The 20,938-nt window shown below is 36.4% G+C and overlaps 1 protein-coding gene across 2 annotated transcripts in view; it reads right to left on the minus strand.

Moving 5' to 3' along the window:
* The window catches only part of HTT (huntingtin), an 80,974-nt gene that overhangs the window by 33,984 nt on the left and 26,052 nt on the right, over positions 1-20,938 (minus strand). For both annotated transcript variants that reach the window (XM_066185249.1, XM_066185250.1), the window contains 22 exons: positions 20,734-20,892; positions 20,536-20,633; positions 18,905-19,044; positions 18,012-18,075; positions 17,517-17,617; positions 15,825-15,971; positions 14,688-14,808; positions 14,327-14,403; positions 11,994-12,145; positions 11,398-11,600; positions 10,414-10,540; positions 9,625-9,752; positions 8,826-8,936; positions 8,189-8,266; positions 7,520-7,743; positions 6,925-7,003; positions 6,632-6,793; positions 5,678-5,733; positions 4,728-4,876; positions 3,968-4,104; positions 1,861-1,977; positions 271-393 (listed from right to left, as the gene is read on the minus strand). In XM_066185249.1, coding sequence (XP_066041346.1) covers positions 271-393; positions 1,861-1,977; positions 3,968-4,104; positions 4,728-4,876; positions 5,678-5,733; positions 6,632-6,793; positions 6,925-7,003; positions 7,520-7,743; positions 8,189-8,266; positions 8,826-8,936; positions 9,625-9,752; positions 10,414-10,540; positions 11,398-11,600; positions 11,994-12,145; positions 14,327-14,403; positions 14,688-14,808; positions 15,825-15,971; positions 17,517-17,617; positions 18,012-18,075; positions 18,905-19,044; positions 20,536-20,633; positions 20,734-20,892 — 2,753 coding nt within the window. The remainder of the gene's footprint in view (positions 1-270; positions 394-1,860; positions 1,978-3,967; positions 4,105-4,727; positions 4,877-5,677; positions 5,734-6,631; positions 6,794-6,924; positions 7,004-7,519; positions 7,744-8,188; positions 8,267-8,825; positions 8,937-9,624; positions 9,753-10,413; positions 10,541-11,397; positions 11,601-11,993; positions 12,146-14,326; positions 14,404-14,687; positions 14,809-15,824; positions 15,972-17,516; positions 17,618-18,011; positions 18,076-18,904; positions 19,045-20,535; positions 20,634-20,733; positions 20,893-20,938) is intronic.

A 20,938-nucleotide genomic window follows, 5' to 3' on the forward strand; every position in this document is an offset into this window, starting at 1 on the left:
CTATTAAATTGCATTCTATTTTATTGTAACAGTACCTTCCTTTACATTCCTGATCCTCAACATACAAAATGAAGGAAAGTAATTCATAAGCAGAACACTCCTGTACCAAGTGATCCCAGTTGGTAAATCACATTAGTTCTAGCCGATTTGCTCCCAAATTCTGCTGCTGGTACTTTAACATCGCTTAGCAAATTAACAAAGAGAAACACATTCTCTTTTGTTCTGCAAGAAAAATACCAGATTCTCTCTTCTTTGAAACCAGCACCTTACCATTGTTTTAGGAGTAACAAACATACTCCTTAAAAGCATGTCCACAGGACGAAGGGATGAAGGGGCCAAAATTTCAAACAAAGTGTTCAATACTCCCAAAGCATCGTGAGAGTCTATATGCATCTGTGAAAGAAAAACATAAAATTGATTTCTAACTGTCCAATAAAGGTAACTTCAACACAAAATTAACACTCCATGTGTTAAACATTTCTAAAACAACCTGTGTGTAATAAAGCTGTTCTTTACAGTACAAAACTCAGAGCAACCAAAAGCTATGAAAGATAAATTTAAGTTTCATTGCAGGCCTTCCTAAACATGAGTTTTGAGAATATGGACAAAAAACAATGAAATATGACAATATTTCAATATGAATATTGAAATATGAATATTTCAATATGAAATATTTCAACAATATGAAATACAATGTGCATACCACATATATTTCATTTGGAGAAACAGGCCTTATTCAGAGAATCAGACCAGAAGACTGACTTGTCATAAGATTTAGAGACTTTTCTCCTCCCTGCACATCCTACCAGGTTTATTTATAGACTGCAATGCTGGTCACGATTAAACTTAAGCAGGTAACCAGGAGAAAAGAAACCTAATCATCAGAAAAGTGAACAGCTACAGTGTATTAATGCAACCGAGGTAGGACAGCGCACTTGAACAGCTTTTTAGATAAATTATAATGCAATCAACTGCAAAAAGCAAAGGACTGGACTACAAATCTAGATGACCCTATCCTGCTTAAATAATGTGGAAGATGATCATGTGCAGTCACACATAAGAACAGCAATTTCACTTTGTCAGCATTTTAGCTCTGCTCTAAAACTCTTGTCTAATCCTGTCCACTCTCCCCAGCTGTGAGATCTCCTCCTAGGATTGGGGAACTGCCATCAAGGAGCATGGAGTATCTGGGGCTACAGCACCTCTGCTATGGAGACAAGCTGGGAAAGCTGGGGTTGTTCAGCCTGGAGAAGGCTCTTAACAGCACCGTCCAGTACCTGAAGGGGCTACAAGAGAACTGGAAAGGGACTTTTTGCACATGCAGGTAGTGATAGGACAAGGGGGAATGGCTTTACACTGAAAGAGGGTGGGTTTCTATTAGGAAGAAATTCTTTATTGTGAGGGTGGCAGGGCACAGGAACAGGCTGCCCAGAGAAGGTGTGGCTGTCCCATCCCTGGAAGTGTTCAAGGCCAGGCTGGGTGGGGCTTTGAGTAATCTGGTCTGCAATTAGACCCACTGTTGCCACGAAAAAAGTAATTCTGACAGTCTATGAACATGGGACAATCTTCACACCATTTAGTAAATGTTCTGATATAACATGTATCTAAGAGAAACAGAATGACCTTCCTCTGGAGACAGTCTTGATCATACTGCATAAACTTCATGCATTCAAATATGAACTTCTTCACTTCAAAGACTTAAGTTTACCTTGCAGGAATTGTTTTTTTCCAGATATGGCAACTACAATCTGAAGAAAATTTGTCTTCATATAAAAAAAGGAAAAATCAAATACTGAAAGACACCACTGATACATACATTGCAGCAATTAGTAAAGATGTTTGCAGAATTAAAACAATCACCTGTTGTTTTGCAAGCATTGGGAGAATGATGTCAGCTATTTGCCGGGACAATCTCTTCCACTTGTCTTCATTTTCTTTATGACACTGCTGCAATACCAAGATGAACATTTCTAGCACCTGAGGAAAAGTTAAGGAAAAAAGTAAATAAACACCCATACTAACAGAAAACATTTGAGTAATATCATAGTAGGAAAGAAAATTCATTTCAACCATCTACCAGAAAGACAAAAAGGGAAAAAAACCCCACGTGTGAAATGACACACTTTTAAAACCCCCTTTTCAGGTTAAAAGCCTGTTCTTAGTTGTGAGGTTTTTGGTGGTGGTTTTCAAAGAATTTTCCAGTTACTTCTATAAACTAGAAAAAAAAATGTTTGCTTTGCACTTTTTATATGGTATTTGTCAAAAGACTACTCAAACAACTGGAAAAAGAATCATAAATCTAAATACCACACCACTTACTCAAGAAAAGGCAGAGGAAGAAGGAGAAATTTTCCATATGCTTACCGTCTTGACTCTAGCTCCAATAAAGTTTAAATTTGGTCAAGGAAACAAAATAGATATTTTAACAGGGCTCATTCATCTGAGATATGTCACTTTCATATAAAAGTTTTAAGAGACAACATAATGGTGCACACCAAGCAAGGAGCACTTTTGGTAGCTGGATGTGTTACAGGTTTGAAGGTTATAGAGACCACACTTTGAAGGACAGGTAGACAAGAGACACAGCAACCAAGAATGTTAATATATAAACTGGGAAGGGGGACAGAAGAATGTGTTTCAGGAAACAAGTTAGAGAACCTGTAAAGGAAATTCAGGTAGTTCAAATTAGGGAGAGGGAGATTCCCAGGTGACCTTCTTCCTAAAAAAATTTTCATGAGAGAGGAGAGAGGAGCAATTCCAGGCTGAAAGACTTAACTCTGGAGCTCCATGGGTGCCAGCTCCAGTTGTAACAGAAAAAGTTAAAGTTCCAAAAGTCTTAGGAACCTCTCAAATGTCCAGGGAAAACACTGCAGACCACCCCAGCCACAGCCAGGGAACAACAGAACATGGGTCGGTTTATACATACTGCACCAGCAGAACAGGGCAGAATAAGAACTACAAATGGGATGGTGTGGGAAGAGCAGTGCATGGGTGGTCTTTAATAGGTCAAGTGTGTCAGAAGGGGATCTGCCAGCAATTGCAGTACCTTATGTAACACAAAGTTATTCACTATTTCACATCATGTGTCTACAGAGTGTCATTTCATATAGTTATATTAGTCATTTTATGATTATAAAACTACAAATTCAAAAGAAAATGTGGATACACAAAATTACCCCAATCTGAACACGCAGTTCTAACAAATTATTTTGACAAGATGTACTGACTTTTTTCAGAAAATACAGTGCTTTCATTAGCATACACTAGAACTGCATTTTCACATTATGAAAGAAAGGCACATTAGGTTTGTTAAGCACCTGAATAAGCAGTAAGATCCCATGTTGATCATAACACTTCTCTTAAAATTACTTTTATGTTTTTCTTTAAAACAAAGTGTATTGACAAAAGTCATTGTCACACTCCTACAAAGCAGAAACATGTTTTCCAAACCTGTAAAGTCTGGGTCAAAGTAGTAAGTCATAACAAATACCTAATTACCAGTGTCATTACCTTGTTCAAGTTAGTGTTATTCAAGATATTGTTATTGTACAGCAATACCTAAATCATCCCCATGCAGCATTTTTCCTAATTTTAAACTTGTCTCCTTTTCCATTTTACTCCCATTCTTTCAAGTTTCTACTCTTCCACCAACCTCCTGTTTTTCCTGTCTGCAACACAGCCAAGATCATGATCCTAGCTGGAGCTTTTTAGTGCTTTGTTTTCTAGGCTTGACTACGAAATTCTACAGATACGTTACTTGACCTGAAATACTGATTCGTAGTGCAGAACCTTTCCCTTAACTTTAAAAATCTTTGCATATTCTGTCTGTAAGGAAAGATACCACAGAGTCCAGCTATTCCAGTTCTGTACAGAAAATCATTAATATTGCCTGAAGCATTTTTAGCAGCCACAGCAATGTCACCTTTTCACAGACCACAAAGAGGGACCTTCCCTCCTCCTCTCCTACCTGATGGTACTGGATAAGTCTCAGCAGCATTGACACTACAACCTCCTTCTGAGTTTCCAGCTCTTTGCCAGCATCAGCTTTATTTGTTCCTCTTAACACAAAGAGGTCATGAACAATGGGTTGCAGCGCTGGTATTGCTGAAATGAGATGTATTTGTTTTAGTATGAGACAAATCACTCCTGAACAGTGATTTCTTGAACTAACAGTTCAGTTACTAAAAGTAAACTGGATTCTAAGTTCATTAAAGGTTTTACCCATACCTAAAAAAGCACAAACCCATATTTATCATGCATAATGATGGTTCTGTTTTTACTACTTGTAGAAAATTTAAATTATGGACACATTTGCCCATTCTCACAGAGCTAAAAAAAAGGTATTTTTATAAAGTATTTCTCAGCAGAATCACTGGAAAGTATGAGAGACATGCTTCTGCTTAAAGGCTGAAAGTAGAAGGAAAGGGAAGTGGACCAAAAATTAAAATCAAAGCCTTGCACAAACTGCTAAGTTGTGAACTTATTACTGAATCAAGTTTCAAATAAAAGTTTTGTTGCAATTATGAACAATGCAAAATGTGGGGCAGCAGTGTTAATATGATATAATAAATTCCCTGAAGGAATTAAGGGAATTACTGTCTTCTGGAACACTCTGTATGATAACAGTTTTCTCTAGCTTAGTAGTCAACAGTGGATTTATTGCTGAACTAGTAAGCGTCAATGCCTTTTTTTTCCTTTTTTCAATTTTTTTTTTTTAAATGAATTACCATGTGTAACAGCTTTCCTCCCACTGGCCATGATACCATCACACAGCTGAATAATCTTGGGAATTCCAATTATTTGTTTGGAATGATACCGCTCGTAAGACAGCAACACCAGGAAAAAGAAGATATTAGGAATAATTGCTTCAGACTCCCTGAAAACAAAACAAATTAAAGTGGTAAGTTTGAATTGCACAGCTCTGTTCAGTAAAACTCATCTTTTTACAGTCAATGTTTTTTTGACGAATATGTTGTTCTGGTTTCATACAATACTTCTATAATTTTTGTGCCCTGTTCTGTACAATGGTTTTTTTTTTTCCCAGGGATTTCTTTCAAGCTTTGACCATAACAGTTACTAATATTATAACATACTGTCTAATGTATGCTAAATTACTTCTGTAGAAGATCCACAGAGCAAAAGAACAACTTCTCTCTTCATTAAAACTCAAGTGTGAGAAAAAACAGAATTACTTGACAGTAAAAATGTCACTGCCTTGCTTATGATCTATTAGGTCCTATACAATGTGTACCAGGTGACCAGAGTACATAAGGATTCACTCTGAATCCACAAGAGGAAAAAGTAGCTCTCCCTTAGGCAAGTGCATCTAGCAATGAAATGCTGATCTCTGGAAGCACAGCTTTGGCAGGGGGGCCCAAAGGAATGGGTTTACAATACCAAAACAGAGAAACAAAACAACACAGTTGCAGATTATTATTATTTTCCATGTTAATTCCTGACTTCTTCAGTCACATGGAACCTAAATTATCTGAAATCAGAGTTACCACTGGAGCCAGAGAACAAACGAGCACATTGCCCAGAAGAGAACTCTCCCTTTCTCATAAGGCAGAAATGACCAGGAAACCTAATCACTATTTGTGACACATCACTAATCTGTCTTTCAGAACAAGACAGTTGCAAACCCTCATTGTTCAAAGGATCTTTGCCAATTTCATACCTGAACTGTCCTACTTCAATGTATTCAAACTGCTTTAGCACAAATCCAATAAACACCTAAAGAGAGAATAAAGTGTGCATCAGAACAGAGACATTAATTCCCATTTGAAACCATTTTGACAGTTATAGACAGGCACTGAAAATCATTTGCACTATGTTATGAAATGCTCCCTCTGCAGTTACAGAAGATGGAGAAATCTGTTGAAGCTTATTACAGCTTGTGTGAACTTATGCCATTGTTAAACCTGTGGTCTGTATATTTTAAGTATAACTTTATCTTCAACTCATGGAATATAATATTTGAGGTATTACAGTCAAGAAGTTAAGAATCAGCCAAAAATCCAAACTGAGATAAAATCCTAAGTACTTATACATTTCAAAGAATTCTTTTTATGAACTTAGAGAAAACTTAAGTATTGCAAGTCACATTAATTTATAAACTTGAAAATAACTGTAGTAAATAAAATACTTCTACGTAAACCACTTAAATTTTATGTTACCAATTCACTGCTTCTATGAAAAACAACTACAGACTACTCTATTTGCCACTAGCTCCCTTCACTGCCATTAACATCAAACAACAGTTGTCAACCATAATGCTCATTATCATTCATAAGGAAGTCCACACTCTCAGTACGGAAGAAGGTATTTCCATTTGTAAATGAAGTTTTATTCAACAAAAGTGACTGTATCGTCCACACAGTTTTATTCCTAAAGTCAATCTCATGAGCAGTTCTCAAATAGTTGTTGCAGAACTCAGAAAGTCATTCACATGCAAAAAAACCCCAGAAGTCTGAAGCTGGGCGGTGGGAAATTGAGTCTCACCCTCCTTTAAGTCTCTGTTTTCACCTTAGTACAGTGAATGGACTGCTGGAAATATTTTTGCTGCAGATGTAAATTGAACCTGCTGGTGAGATTGCTGTATGACAATGTGTAAATGTGGTGAGGTACCAACCTGATCTGAATCCAGAAGACAGTAGTTAACTCGCAGCTGAACCAGTTGAGCAAGCAAGTCTAGAACTTGTCTCTGCAGCTGTACCGATGTTGTTGTTGTATATTGTTTCAATGCTTTTATGACAAGGGGTTCAAATAAACGAATGTGATTGTGAATAGCATTCTGTAATAGAGAGATTTTAAAGTAATCTAACATCTGAACATGTCTGATTCAAAGCCAAATTAGTTTGAAAAGGAGGAAAAATGTTTTAAATCTAAGGTACAGCTCTTTCAGGAGAACACAGACACAAGTACCTTATCAGCACGATGTTTTGCTGCACTGGAAATGCTAGTTTTCAGCTGTGTAGAAACTTTCTGCAGCACATCAAACCATCTGTTACAAAAAAAATACAAAAAACCCACACACATTAAAAAAAATACAACAAATACACTGTCCTTAGATGCATTTCATCGTGCCAATGTCAACTTCTCTTAATCTACTTGACTGCTTCAAGAATCTTAGTAAAACCAAACAGCGTGGACAACCTACAATACACTTTGATCAGAGAAAGATTTTCTAGTCTTCGCTTAGTTATCCTTATGCCTTTCCTTTAACATATTGACTATCTGTTGTATTCATAAATTAATAATATACTTTTGAATACATAATAATGTATTTTTGAACTATGCCTGTAAAAAACTTCAATGATTCCCATTTTAATGACTTGACTCTGCTTTGGAAAACACGTTAGTGATAACTGCATTCAGGACGTCCTCACCAAGACAAGTTACTCCGCTTAAGTCTGTATTTTCAAGTTACACAGCACCCCAATGACACTCGCATTTATGAAAACCACTAAGAACAGACTCTAGTTCAAGTTAACATTATACTGTAAGGGAAGGAAATTACCCTGAAGCATCATGCTCCTGCTCAGCCTGAACCATGTTCCTTAGGCTGGCATCAGCAAGGGCCTGTGTGAAGTGTGTGTAGGGTGCCATGAAGCAATAGTGGTAGAGACCAGGCCTCAGATTGGAGGAACCCAAGCGTTGAGCTTTGCCTTGAGCTTTGTTGGGGTTTGAGGACAAGCCATCGTACTGAGAAGCCAGATTTGTCCCAAACAGTGTTTTCAATAACTAGAGAAGAAAATTGGAAGGGAAACAAAAGTTAACATTTCAGGAAAAAAACCCTTGACTTGTCTCTCTCCATAATTAACCTCTGAGGACTTAAAATATTTAACTGGAAGCCTGCAAGACATCCATCACTAAGGCAGTCAGTTCTTAGCTTTCTAGGGTTTTTAACTGGCTAAAATTAACTGGCTAAAGAACACTTTTGGTAAGGTAGGAAACAGGCTTGTTTTCTGAACACTGGCTAAAATAGTTCTATGAATAGGAAGCAATTCAAGAGGAAACTACACTACCCAGATAGCATCCAGTTACAGACCAAGTAGTGAAAATGAAAGAAAATATGCCCTGTTTGCTCCACCTGGACCAATGTTTCTACATACCACTTCCTTTAAAAGCATGGCCAAAGGACACCAGGATTAACATTCACCTAACACATAAAAAAATAACTCCTTACCTGCTGCACACACACGGTTGCCATTGTTGGCTCTCTGTTGAAACATGATTTTAGATATCCCAAAATTTCTTCTACACACTAGAAAATCAGAAAAACAAAAGCATTAAATTGCATTTTTCTTCATTGTATAAAATATGACAGTGAAAACTGGACAGCAGCACAGGTTTTTGAACTAAGCAAAACTACACTAATTTAAGGAAAATCATGGAATTACATAAAGAAATAAAAATTCAATATTTTCCTCCTAATCTTAAAATACTACAATGTCTAACACCACAGTTAAGGAGAAAAAATATCAAGACTCAAGAGAGAGAAGAAGGCAACAGGTCTGCTGACATTTTGTATATTTAAACATGTGAATATAGGGAATGACTAAAGGCAAACCATTTGGCCAGGAAGAAAAATCCCCACGTGAAATTTAAAATGTAAAAAATTATTCCAATTTTCAACAGCAGCAATTTAACCTGGAGAATCTGCTTTAGCACTTTATTTAACTTTATGAAAACACAACATTTCTAGGACTAATGCCTCTTGGAAGAGTAGCAGGTTTGAAATCAGTGATATGTGCTTTCTTCCAGTAAGGACCACGGATACTGGGCAAGTTAAGAATAAAAGAAAAAACAAACAAGTCTTATACCTTTCCAATGTCCTGAAGAGTAGCAAGTTCCAAGATTTGAGACAGAACATCTAATGCAGACCGTAAGAAACATCCAAACTTCTCGTTACTGTTCTGGAGATCTAAAGTAACCTGTTCCCAGAAAATAAAACCACAGTTTTTCTTAACAATTAGTTGACAAGGAGATACAAATTACTGGAAGATGTGGATATTAACACAAAGTGATCTTTTGTATAAAATTTCAGTGTATTTCAATTAACATCACTAACAATTTACACTGCCTTATGCATTGCTGGAAAGGCAGGACTCCATGTTGACTAAGGAAAAAAAAAGGGATCTTCCTGCTTGAAGAAGGCCTAAGACATTGACAAGCGATGGAGTCAGATGATGCATTTCTGATAAACACAGCAGGTGTAATAAGAATACAGTGCTTGAAGTGTACATAGCAGATGACCAACTCTCTAGTGAATGCATCTTCTGTCACCTGAACTAATGAGGAAAAAGCTTTCCCATCAAGGAATAAAGTGCAGAGAGAAGAGACACGGGGATTTATTCAGCACTGCCAAGCCAGCAGAGAGTCATTTGGTACCAGCAATAATGACAGGAGAGAAACAAGAGGCTGACAATGCCTATCACAGGTTCTTGTTTGTTTTTGTTTTCATTGGTGGTAGTTGTGAGCTTTCTTCAAATTCTTTTTTTTTTTGTGTATAAACTGTTTACACAGGTAAACACATGAGCTGACAGAGACAGAGCTTGCTTCAAAGAAACAAAGTGATTATCCAACCCCATTGCAGTCCGATCAAACAGTATCATGCAGTACCTTATAATTAGCATGCGTTGCTTTCAAGACATCATATAACTTCAGGTATGATGGAAGATGATAAAAGCTTCCTACTGAAGATGATTTACTTGTTGGAACAGGTCCTGTAGCATCAGCTTGCCTAGAAGCTTAAAAAAATATCAGAGATTAGCACAATATGACTTTTCTAGGTTGCTCATGACATACACAATGTAATTTACCACATCTGCATTATTAAACAGCATAGTTTTTTCAATCCACATATATATTCCAAACTGCAGAAACACACTGTGCACAACTGGAATATGAACAGCATTCCAACGATCCAGTCTGCTGTGCTGAGAGAAATTAACCCAGAGGGCTTAGTACTCAAGTGCGTGCACAATTTACAAAACAGAATTAACAAGTGTTTCCTTCATCCTAAGGAAAGAAAAGGTTTCAAGATTCAGAATCTCATTTCCAAAAGCAATGCAAGTCACTCCTGCCAAAAGCTGGAAAGCAGCTTCCAAATCTCTTTTAAGTAAGATACATGCAAAAATTACTTTAGGCAATAGCTGAGTAGATTCAGAAGAAGCGAGAAAGGATTCAGCAGTGCTTTGGTTTTGAAAAGTACAGTCAATTTTCAGCTTACAGTTAATAAAAATCGAAACAGTAAAGAAGCTCCCACCCACAGCTGCCTTTCCACCAATATCCCTGCCAGCCTCTTGAACTGAAACTCCAGAAAGGTTACTCAGTTTTACTTCTCTCTCTGTTGTAACCACACGGTGTGGGGCAGGTGGATGGAAGGGTTAACAGGAGTGATGTGCCTACCTGGACTTGCTTCACCACTCTTCTTAGGACTCATTGGCACAGATGCCTGTTCCACAGACTCCCTCTCTTTCCCCTTCCTCCGAATTGGACTGAGAGAAGGTGGATTTGTGAGCGAAGGTAATGCTGCCTAGAATTAAAAGAACCTTTATTAGTTTTATAAGCACAAGTAGTTTTTCTTCTTCTACACAAATATAAGTATATTCTTCTCTTGTTTAAAGTCCCCTTCATTCAACTGTCAGTTAAATAGAAATGTTTCAGGGTCAGGACATAAATTTCCTGTGTGAAAAGGAAATAGTTTAATATATTCTCTATTTACAACTTCAGCATAGGCCAATGAAATGAAATTTTCAGCTTTAGCATAAGCCAATGAGACGAAATTAGAGCTCAATGACTACATTTCCTTTTCATTCTAGATAAAGGAGTGTCAAAATTATATTCAAACATTTTTAAAATATGAAGAAATTACTGATCTTAACATTACTGTTTTACAGTTTCCTAATCAGTTTCTAAATGTATATGCCTCAAAAAAATCTCAAAACCCCCCACAAACCTGGAAGTATATCATATAAGCTGTTTCAGAAGTCCAAATATTTTACAGGATATTCAGAAGATGAAAGTTATTTTTAGCCCCAAAAGGAGCTCAGTGCATTACAGCCAGCCAACCAACCCAAAAGTCAACACATTTCCCAGAGTAAGCAATCCAATACATCACGTACTCTATACACACCTTACTGAATTAATGTTTCAAGTCAAGTCAGCAGGAATAAGACTCAGAATTTGGGGTAATATTTTAAACACTGCAGAACTAAAGAAAAACCTGTTATGTGAAGAAAAAATATGCTTATTTTTTTCACAATACCTGCGTTATTACACAGAGCGGAGTCATAGATACTTACCTGTATCAAGTCTAAAACATGAAGAGCACACGTATAGCACAATAGTATTTAAGTAACATAATTTTATTTTTTTATTTTTAATATATACCTTTACTGCTGGACCAGGAGCAACATCATCCATCACATGTGCACAAATATTAATGACTTTCAGCAGGTGAGAAAAGAGCTGTTCTACCAAAGTGACAAGAGCTCGATCTGCCAGAGCTGGCCAGGGTTCCTCCTGCTTTGCAGCACCTTGGTTTGCATCTTCTTCAGCACTCCAGGGATTCTTTAAGCACTTGGGAGCACTTGCTGCAATTTTAGGGAATAAAAGACAAAACTTAGAATTAAGCACCAGAAAATTTTGAAGGCAGATATGGTTAGCCTCTCTATATGAACAGAAATCCAACCAGAATTTCAAAGCCAGGAGTAGCTGAACAGTTTAAAACAAAACCAGTAAAATTTGAGTTCTTTGTACCCAACTTGTACTAAGCATGGCCTTTGGCAACTGCACGAAATCTGCAACTTAGCTACAAAGAGGCAGTTTCTTTCCAAACCTCCTGGGTGCAAATTCCTTCTTTATTTCTTCTGCTTAATCTTTCAAGTTTTTCATGGCATATAATCAGAATAAAGTGAGATATGGCCCTTCTAATACTAATGGTAAAAATATTAGGAAAAAATCCTACTTTTCTTGTCCTGCCTTACCTGCAAGCAAGTTTCCAGTCAAAATCAAAGCATCCTGATGTGCTGAGAGGTCCAGTGGGAACCATGCTGATGAAAGGAGTGACAGAACCAAGCCAGCCATACCAATGGTGCAGCCCCTCTGAGCTTCATCTGAAGAACTTGGCTGGGAAACACTGGAAATTTAATTTTGGAATGTCACAATTTTTTTTCCCCCTTCTGGCAAATTAAGTCTTGAGAAAACCAACAGTCAAAAAGATGGCTAATCTAATGAAATGAAATCTGTGCTACAGAAATAAATACACATTTAACACGCAAATACAACTTCAAAAAGCAAATTGCAGTAGAGACCTGACAATACTCTGGTTTCTTTAAAAGCCTTCTTTTTACAGCAAATATCAAGGCTATAGTGACATCTACTGATATACTGAAGAATTATGGATTTATTTGCTAACCACTACAGTCCTGAACTATCCTCTGTTAAGTCTTGTGCATTTGCAAGGGATGGGAGACATTAGCTGTAGTACTGCAATGTAACAAGATAGTGCTTTAAAGCAACAAAAAATTAATTAAACAATTGTATTCCATCAAATCCTCTACATTTTTTGAGTGAACACTATCCAACACGGTAATTTTCTGTGGCATTCTTTATTTTCCTTGACAATAATTGTAAGACCAGATTTTCCCACGGACATCAAGTTTAAAAAAAGAACAGGCAGAGATCACCAGAAGATGTTTGGCAGAATACTCTGTGAATTACACACATCATTTCAAAGCTGTAAGACCTAAATACTTCCGTTTCTTTCAGGAGAAGACTTACATAATCTCTAAATAAAGGGAATCTGGAGATCTTTCCAAATATTTTTTTAATTTGAAATAATTAAAATCTTCTTATATAGTTACTCTGGTCTAACACAACTACAGGAGTTTCAGAAAATTAAATGGACACTAAGTACAGCTATTATTTTGATAAAACTCCAGAGGTAATTACAGAGCCTTCCTTTGGTTTCTGTGAAGTATTTTCACAAGCAAGTGTTATTTACTTCACATAGAGTCAGAAATACATTACTTAATCCATGTTGAGCTGTACAGAGTTCAAATGCAGCAGTTCCAGTAACTTCTTAATCATAGGAACAAAAACACTTAAGATAGGAAGGAATTTTGGCAAAATTCTCATATTACTATCCATGTTATTATATCCTTATTATCCAGGACAATAAATGTCTGCATCATTCCAAAAAAATAAAATTACAATCCAAATTAGTATAAACACTGGCCAAGAATTTGTGAAGAAGCAATCAGAGGAAAGGGCAAAGGCTGCGTCATTGGATCACTTATAAATATTAGATACATCTTTAAAACAGCACTTTTAAGTTAAGTAGAAGAGAAGATACATTGATTTTATTTTCCAGCTAAGTATTGCTCATATCCTGAATTCCTTCATTTGTTACCACTGGAGCAGATCTTTTATACTACATATACAGAGCACGCCACACTTAGGGCCAGCAAGGGAAGCAAGGGCCTGCTGGCAAGAAAAGCATCTGAGGGATGCTTGTTTTTTGGGTTTTGGTTTTAAAATAAGATAGAATTTCCCAATCAAATAGAGTAAGAGACACAACGACAGCAAGAAAAAAAATCAACGCAAATTATGTTAAATCTATTTAAAAAGCAAACAGCTCCACAGGTGCACATCTCCAGCAGCTACTTTTACTGCTCACATGGCACAGCACTAATAATCAGAGGCAAAATCAAAGCTTTTAGGCTGCCACCTGTACATTTTCATCCTGAAGAAACTCTTCAGAATGTAATTTGGGACTATCATGTATTACCTATATTAACGTTTAAGTATTATAGACACCCAATTTTCGTTTCCACTCAGTGTGCCAAATGAGAACGATTTAAATGCATCTGACACTATTCCAGATGCCAAGATGAACCAGCTTCCTTGACCCACCATTTTGCAACACAGACATGAAACCAAGATGAAAATTCTAATGTTCAAATTTTAAAGAGAGACCACAAAATACAGTTTATCCCAAAGATAAACATCCTTTCAAAAGCATGGAGCATTTTCTCCTATCTCATATTTCATAGATGCTGACTATATTTACTTTCTATAAGAGCAGTTGCAGCCAATCCCTGTGACAGACACTGTGATTCCAGGGATGACAAACACTGGCACTTAATACCCTGACAACCTGAAGTTATAATCCTCTGTATTCTGTATGAAGTTCTTAAAGAACTGCTAAGGTAAGTTTAGCATATACCTAAACCAGGACTTCCAATGCACAAGCAAGTCTGCTTCTGTTTCGCAAACAGGACTTTCAGAAGCTCGATTAACAAAAGAGGGAACATACCCACAGTGCCATCCCACACTCCAGGTGCAGACTGGAAATGTTGTGGAGAGAAGACACAAAGCTTCACAGCAGCCAAACTGAAAAGTAAACACCAAGAATCGAACCGGTTTCACCACGGGAGGAGTTAGCACCACTAACTTAAGAGTGTTGCTATCTTAAGAGTGAGAATTAAATCTCTATTTACTACTCTATTTACATTACTACTGCCATTGTCACAGTACAAAAGCTGCAGATTCAAATATAGTCAGGAAATCATAAAAAATAAAGTAAGCATGGAAAACAGGAAAAAAGTCAGGCACCACACAGCAAGAAACCTCAAAGAAACTCACAGGTACAAAACCTGACATATAAGAAAACTCACGGTAAGTGCTCTTGTAGTGGATATTGTCAATGCATGGGAAATTGCAGCAATAACCCTTGAAAGGTTGTTTTCCATAGTGACATCTGTTGGACTTTGCAGCATATTGTAACCCCTGTATGTTCTGAAATAAAAACATTTATACCCGCTAAAACATGCACTTAAAAATCCCATCCCAATCAAAAATTATTGATTTTATTACTTAAATACTTATAAACTTAAATTACTATTATATATTTCACAGACTGCTTGTAACATACAAAACTAGAGGACAGTCTAAATACCATCTTACATTATAATATTTTTGGGGTTGTATTAGTAAATGCTATTTAACTTATAAATAAAATCTCTTTGTTAGCAAACAGAAATAGTAGATCAACTGTCAATATCCAACTAGATACTTGAGAAATTACCACCAATTTAACACTAGTCTTTGCTGTTGCTCAAATCCATTCAGCATTCTTGAATGCTCACAAACTTTGGATTATCGCTATAGAAAAAGCCTGTTTTCTATTCAGAATAACACCAGATCCACACAGTTCTACTGCTTACATACTACAGTATATATCTTAAGCATCATGATCAAGATTACATACCAAAAGGTATATAATTAAAAGCTTGTATGACAAACTGATAGAAGCCAACAACCCCTATAAATATATACAACTTATATTGTCCGTATGACAGAAAAAACAGTTGGCAGCAAAAATACAACAAGAACACACTATTATAACCAGAATTTTTAAATTATAAAGGGAATACAGCTTTCTGCATCTACAGTCATTAAATAGGATGTGGAGAGTTAAAAATCTGGATCAACAGAATTGAAGAACAGTAACATACATACAACTAGCTTGAAAAGCTGTACCTGGTTTTATAACATGATGGACAAGTAGGGTGACTTCAGGATGGAGAGAAGAAACTACCTCAAAACAAGGACTCTCAGTGTGTGAGCACATCATCAGTAACTCACAGCGTTTTCTTTCAACATGAGTCAGTTTCTGTGGAGCTTAAACCTACTACAGGTGCTCCTACAGACTAGAAAAGGAATTCGTAAGCACATGGATTTGGAGGATTTAACTACAATCCTAGACATCACAAAGTGAAATTTGGGTCTCCATTCCTTTTGAAGTAACACACCTGGTGATAGTGCTCACTGCAAAGTGAGATGGGGGCTGTGTTTCATGCATGAGGAGTTTCAGGTAGACACTGCTTTGGTCTCTTGCTACTGCCACAACTGGGTCAGCCTGTCCTTGATCACAGTTATAAAACAGCTTTGGAACAAGCCTGAAAGAAAATTAAGTGTCAAAAAGAAATATTATTATTCAGATATTATTTAAATCCCTGGTATAAAGTACATTTAATATACAGTTCAGAAAGCTTAGCTACATATGCTAATTACACATACCAAATTGTAAATAAAAGCTGTTACCAAAATTCATTAAGCTGAATTCATCTTTAGATAACTGCTCTTCATTACAATCAAGGCGCTCGAGTCAAGACAAAGCAACTGCTCCAGACATACAATTTTTTTTTTAAAAAAAAAAAGTCTTTTTTGGAGACACGTCCCCACACATACTACAACAAACACTTGAACACTTACAGACTACTTCTCTCTTGCTGTTCCCTGATCTCCCCAGATATTTTCCCCATGAGTATCTGTATCAACTGAGAACTAATTTTTACCATCTGATTTCTCTGCAGCAAAACCTAAACATAAAACCAAATCCAGGATTCTTGAACAACAATATTTTCAACTTATGTAAAAGTAAAAAGCTATTGTACACATTTTGTAATGTCAGTGAGAGTACTTCCAAACAGTATCCACACTGGATGTTTCAAGGGGTTTCTGCAAGCTTGTAGTAGCTTTCTTGGGCAGGTTAAGTCTTTTCCAATCTCAACACACCTCCTGTCACTAAGTCAGCATGAAGGTAGAAAAAGAACTTCAACTTGTTACCACTCAGTTAAAAAAAATAACTCCATTTCAGAATCCAGACCCTTAATAAAATCAACAAGCTCTATGATGCAACAGTTCATGATTCCTTTGCTGAGCTCCTTCAGCAATACAAACACTTTTAAATGTCAGAACTTTAAAAGTCTTGTTGTCCTTTATTTGTTATTAGGAATTAACAGCAATTTGTAGTATAAATAAACTATGAAAAACTTCTCTGATAATAAAATATACCAAGAATTCTGTACTACATGCTCTCAACTTCTCTAAACATAAATTTTAAGTCTTTGAATTCCCATATATAAACTATCAACTAATTCTTATCCTTCGGTGCATTTATCTGTACAGCAACTGTAATTGTAGTAGGTTACAGCAAACATCTGCTTTGCAAACAAAATTAGCTGCTGCACAATGATCAGTGAGCACTAAAGTTTTAAGATACACTGTGTATGACCATGTGAAAATTTGGGAGTTGGAACAAATTTTTAGAACTGCAACATTTTAAGTTGATCAGCCACTGCCAGGATACTGAATAGACCACTTCAGCATGAAGAAAAATACTCTGAAGAAGTTGAAACTGAAAGTGACCGTCAGAATGTAATACAATGTAATTACCCCTCAGAATATAATTGAATGTAATTGGATTGCCAATAGAAAGCAAGGTACAATTGCCTGATGAATCAGAGGGATACATGTTCCAGGTACCATAAAGATGCGTTTGTTTCCCATCTCTTTTGAACAAATATATATATGTGGATATAGATACTTATATGCATATTAAAAAACCCCAAATGATTATTTTAGTTACAGGTACACATCAATGTGCAAATATCTTTCCAAACCACTTTTTCTTTTCCTGCAAATAAAAATGTCACATATACCTCAATAATGAAGCCGCAGCCACGTGTCTCACTCTTGGATCTTCATCTCCAAGCAGACTTATTACAACATTTTCAAGTACTCTCTCCTGAAGCTTTAATAGCTAGAAAATAAAGTAGCGCAGCAAATAAAGTTCACTCACAATCTTCATCATTTGAGCATATTGTTAAGAGTTAACAAGTGAGATTTCATCTGTCATACAAGGCTGCAAGACCATCTTTACCATAACACTGCCAACCACATTCTCTAACTATACAAATGTCAAATTTTTTTTAAGTTAAAAAAGAACAGGCCACAAAACACACAAACACAGCAGAGAAAACGCAGATATCTGAATCTCCACAGTAAGTATAATCCCAGTTGTAGTAAGTTTTAGAACGTGAGTCTATTTACACAACAAATACAACAGCCATCAGCACTGAAAGAATTTAAAAACAAAGTGTGTCATGGCACTGGTACTTTAGAAACACAATATACTGATTAAACAATTTACTTACACCAGTATAATGATGAATACCTCTGTGTAAACTCTCAGTTTTTCCTTCCAAAAAGTTGACTAGCCTATGACAAAAGAATTTAGAGGACATTAGTTAACATTGTGTTATTTCTCCCTTCACTACTCTGAGGGTTCTTTTTGTTTATTTTTAAAAACACCACTATAGGGAAAATTTAGGTAGTAAACACTTTTTGTAACCTTTAGAAATGGTAAGTTATTTGCTAACCTACTATCTGGTTAGTGTAACTGAAGAAAAACAGTCTTTCCATTAAAAAAAACCCATTATTTAAAGACCATAATTATAACTGTATTTTTTCCCATGCACAGAATCATCAGACTATTTTGAAAAGACAGTAATACATTCCAAACATCACTATTCACAAAGGGTCCACTTTTGTATGACTAAGGATAACTTGAGGAATTTTCATATAAACATCTTTTGTCTTTCAGCTTGGAAGAACCAACAGAGAATGAGAGAATGCAAGAAAAAGAACAAGTCACATTTATTTCAGTATTGAGAGAAACTGAGCGACTAGAGAGAGCTGACAGCAGAGGACAAGTCAGGGACTTTCTCTTTAGAAACACACAAAACTGGATGGAAAAACTAGATTGCAAATTATGAGGGCCCTCTCTGATTGCACATTTACAGAAGACTTGATGCAACAGACCAATGACCTAAAAAACTTCAGTACAGTATTATTGGACTGGGCTTGGTAGTGCAGTCAGTGGTAACTTGACAAAGGAATTCATCCAGGATTGACTGATCTGAATTAGTTTTATGAAACTCATTAATGTTTCAGAAGAAATTGCAGTTACAATTGCCATTACAGTTACAGCCTCCTATACCTCCCTGCACTTCACCTACTACACCCGTGGAAAAATACAAACACTCACCGAAAATCTACCTCTGCAAGTGTTTCCAGAAGTTCTGTCCTTACGAGCCAATATGAGCTGTTCTTCAGAGCAAGGAGGTCAACAATCAACTGCAAACCTAGTTCACTGTAACTGCTACTGCATAAGCTCATGATGCAATGCTGAGAAGAAAAAACAACTTTCAGTTATATTACAGAAGAGATCCTATAAAAAGCAGAATGAAAGTCATAAAAAACCGCCTGTTTTCTTTAGAATACTAAAAAAGTTATTGCATAAGAGCTAAGATAAGCAGCAGAGCTGGGTACCCTGCAAGGCCAGAACACCATCTCCACGTGAAGTGCTAAAACCTGCTGCTGAAATTAACCTCTGGAGAGGAATGCAGGCCTCAGAGATCAGAGGGCAATCCTCCAAAGGAGGGCAAACAAGGCTTAAACACCACAAGCACTATATTCTCATCTGTTCAAAAACAGTCTCCTAATTTCCACAGGGTACTTTTAAACACCTGGTTCTGATTTCCAAAGTTTTTGAAAAAGTCATACCTACATATCTGAATGTTCAACTACAGGCACAATGTGTGACCTTTGGAAAAAGTTATGGAACTCCACACTTCCATGTCTTATTTAACTACACAAAATGTACTTTCTTGTTTGAGGATTAACAACCCGAAAAGTTTAGAATATTTCTGCCAAAATGTATAGTCAGGCCATATTATATACTGAGAAAAAAGCAAGAACCAAACTTGACTAGTATTAAGTCGCCTGAACAATTCTGGTGAAGTCTTCTAAAAAGCCATTATCATACGTGTAATCACACATGAAATCACTATACACAAACATGAAAATTGCTGAACAGAAGGTTAAAAAGACAGCCTCATTTACCTTCCAGGATTTCCTTCTCTCAGCTGTATCACCAGCCCCACCTCTTTGCATATAAAACTGTAATTTCTGTACACAAACTATCCATAATTTACTAAAATTTATCTTTGCTTCACTGGTCTTCAAGCTGCAACAGCCACCCACCCTGTGCCTCTCCTTGATAAAAGAATTTCTCTCTGCCTCTAATTTGTCCGTGTTCTACTTTATTAGAAAAAACCCTCAAAGAAAGCTCACTCCTTCAGCCCTCGGCTTTTTCACCAAACACCTTCCACAGATTTTATTACAGAAATAAAATTCACATACTCTAAGTTCCACTCACCAATTCAGCAGTGATCTCTATTTTACCAATTGCCTGAGGGATCTTTCACCCACTTCGAATCGCTTGCTTTCCTGACATTTTCCCACTTTTAAAAAGTTTTATTTCAGAAAATAATCACTATTTTTCTTGTAATTTCTCACATTTAATTTTTATTCTCCAAATACAGGCTACAACCAGGTGCTGTAAGTTCACACTCCCCTGTTTAGCTGAGATGTTCTATCTAATGCACTCATCCATCCTGCTGGTTAATGTAACATCAGTTCATACCAGAACATTTCTCATGAGAAACATCACTAGAGTATAATATTTATTATTTTTTATTATTTTGTGCACCAATAAAGTTCTTCAGGAAGAAATCATTTTATGCTCCATGTTTAGACATCTGTGCATAGCAGCATCCCAGTGATGAATCACAACCCTGTGATCTGTGGTGGGGCAAATAAATTCCTACTGCTTACCCTCACAGCTGTACAAGCCAGTTTGCAGGTAACAGAGGACTCATCTTTCAACGTTTTCTGTAACAGAGGTATGCAGTCTATCAAGGAAAAGAGATTTCCTAAAAAAAAAAAAAAAAAAAAAAAAAAAAAATTATGAGCAACAAAACATTGCAATGTTACACTAAGAGACAAAAAGACACCCGTAAAATAAATTGTTACCTGTTGAGCTTCTGACATTTATTAGCCATTTTTCCACATCAAAGCGGGATTTAATTAGAATGGAGTTGACAATTGTTCCACAGAGAATGGCAGTGGCTCCTCTAATCTGGGGATCTCCATGGTCGATATAGTTCAGAATGTCCGATACATATTGCTCCTCTAAGAAAGTAAGTTACAACTACTTTATTTTAAAAATACTAGTATT

Source organism: Chamaea fasciata, unplaced genomic scaffold (genome assembly GCF_029207755.1).
Source record: "Chamaea fasciata isolate MVZ Bird 193981 ecotype frontalis unplaced genomic scaffold, bChaFas1.0.hap1 SCAF_6, whole genome shotgun sequence".
Taxonomy (NCBI): domain Eukaryota; kingdom Metazoa; phylum Chordata; class Aves; order Passeriformes; family Sylviidae; genus Chamaea; species Chamaea fasciata.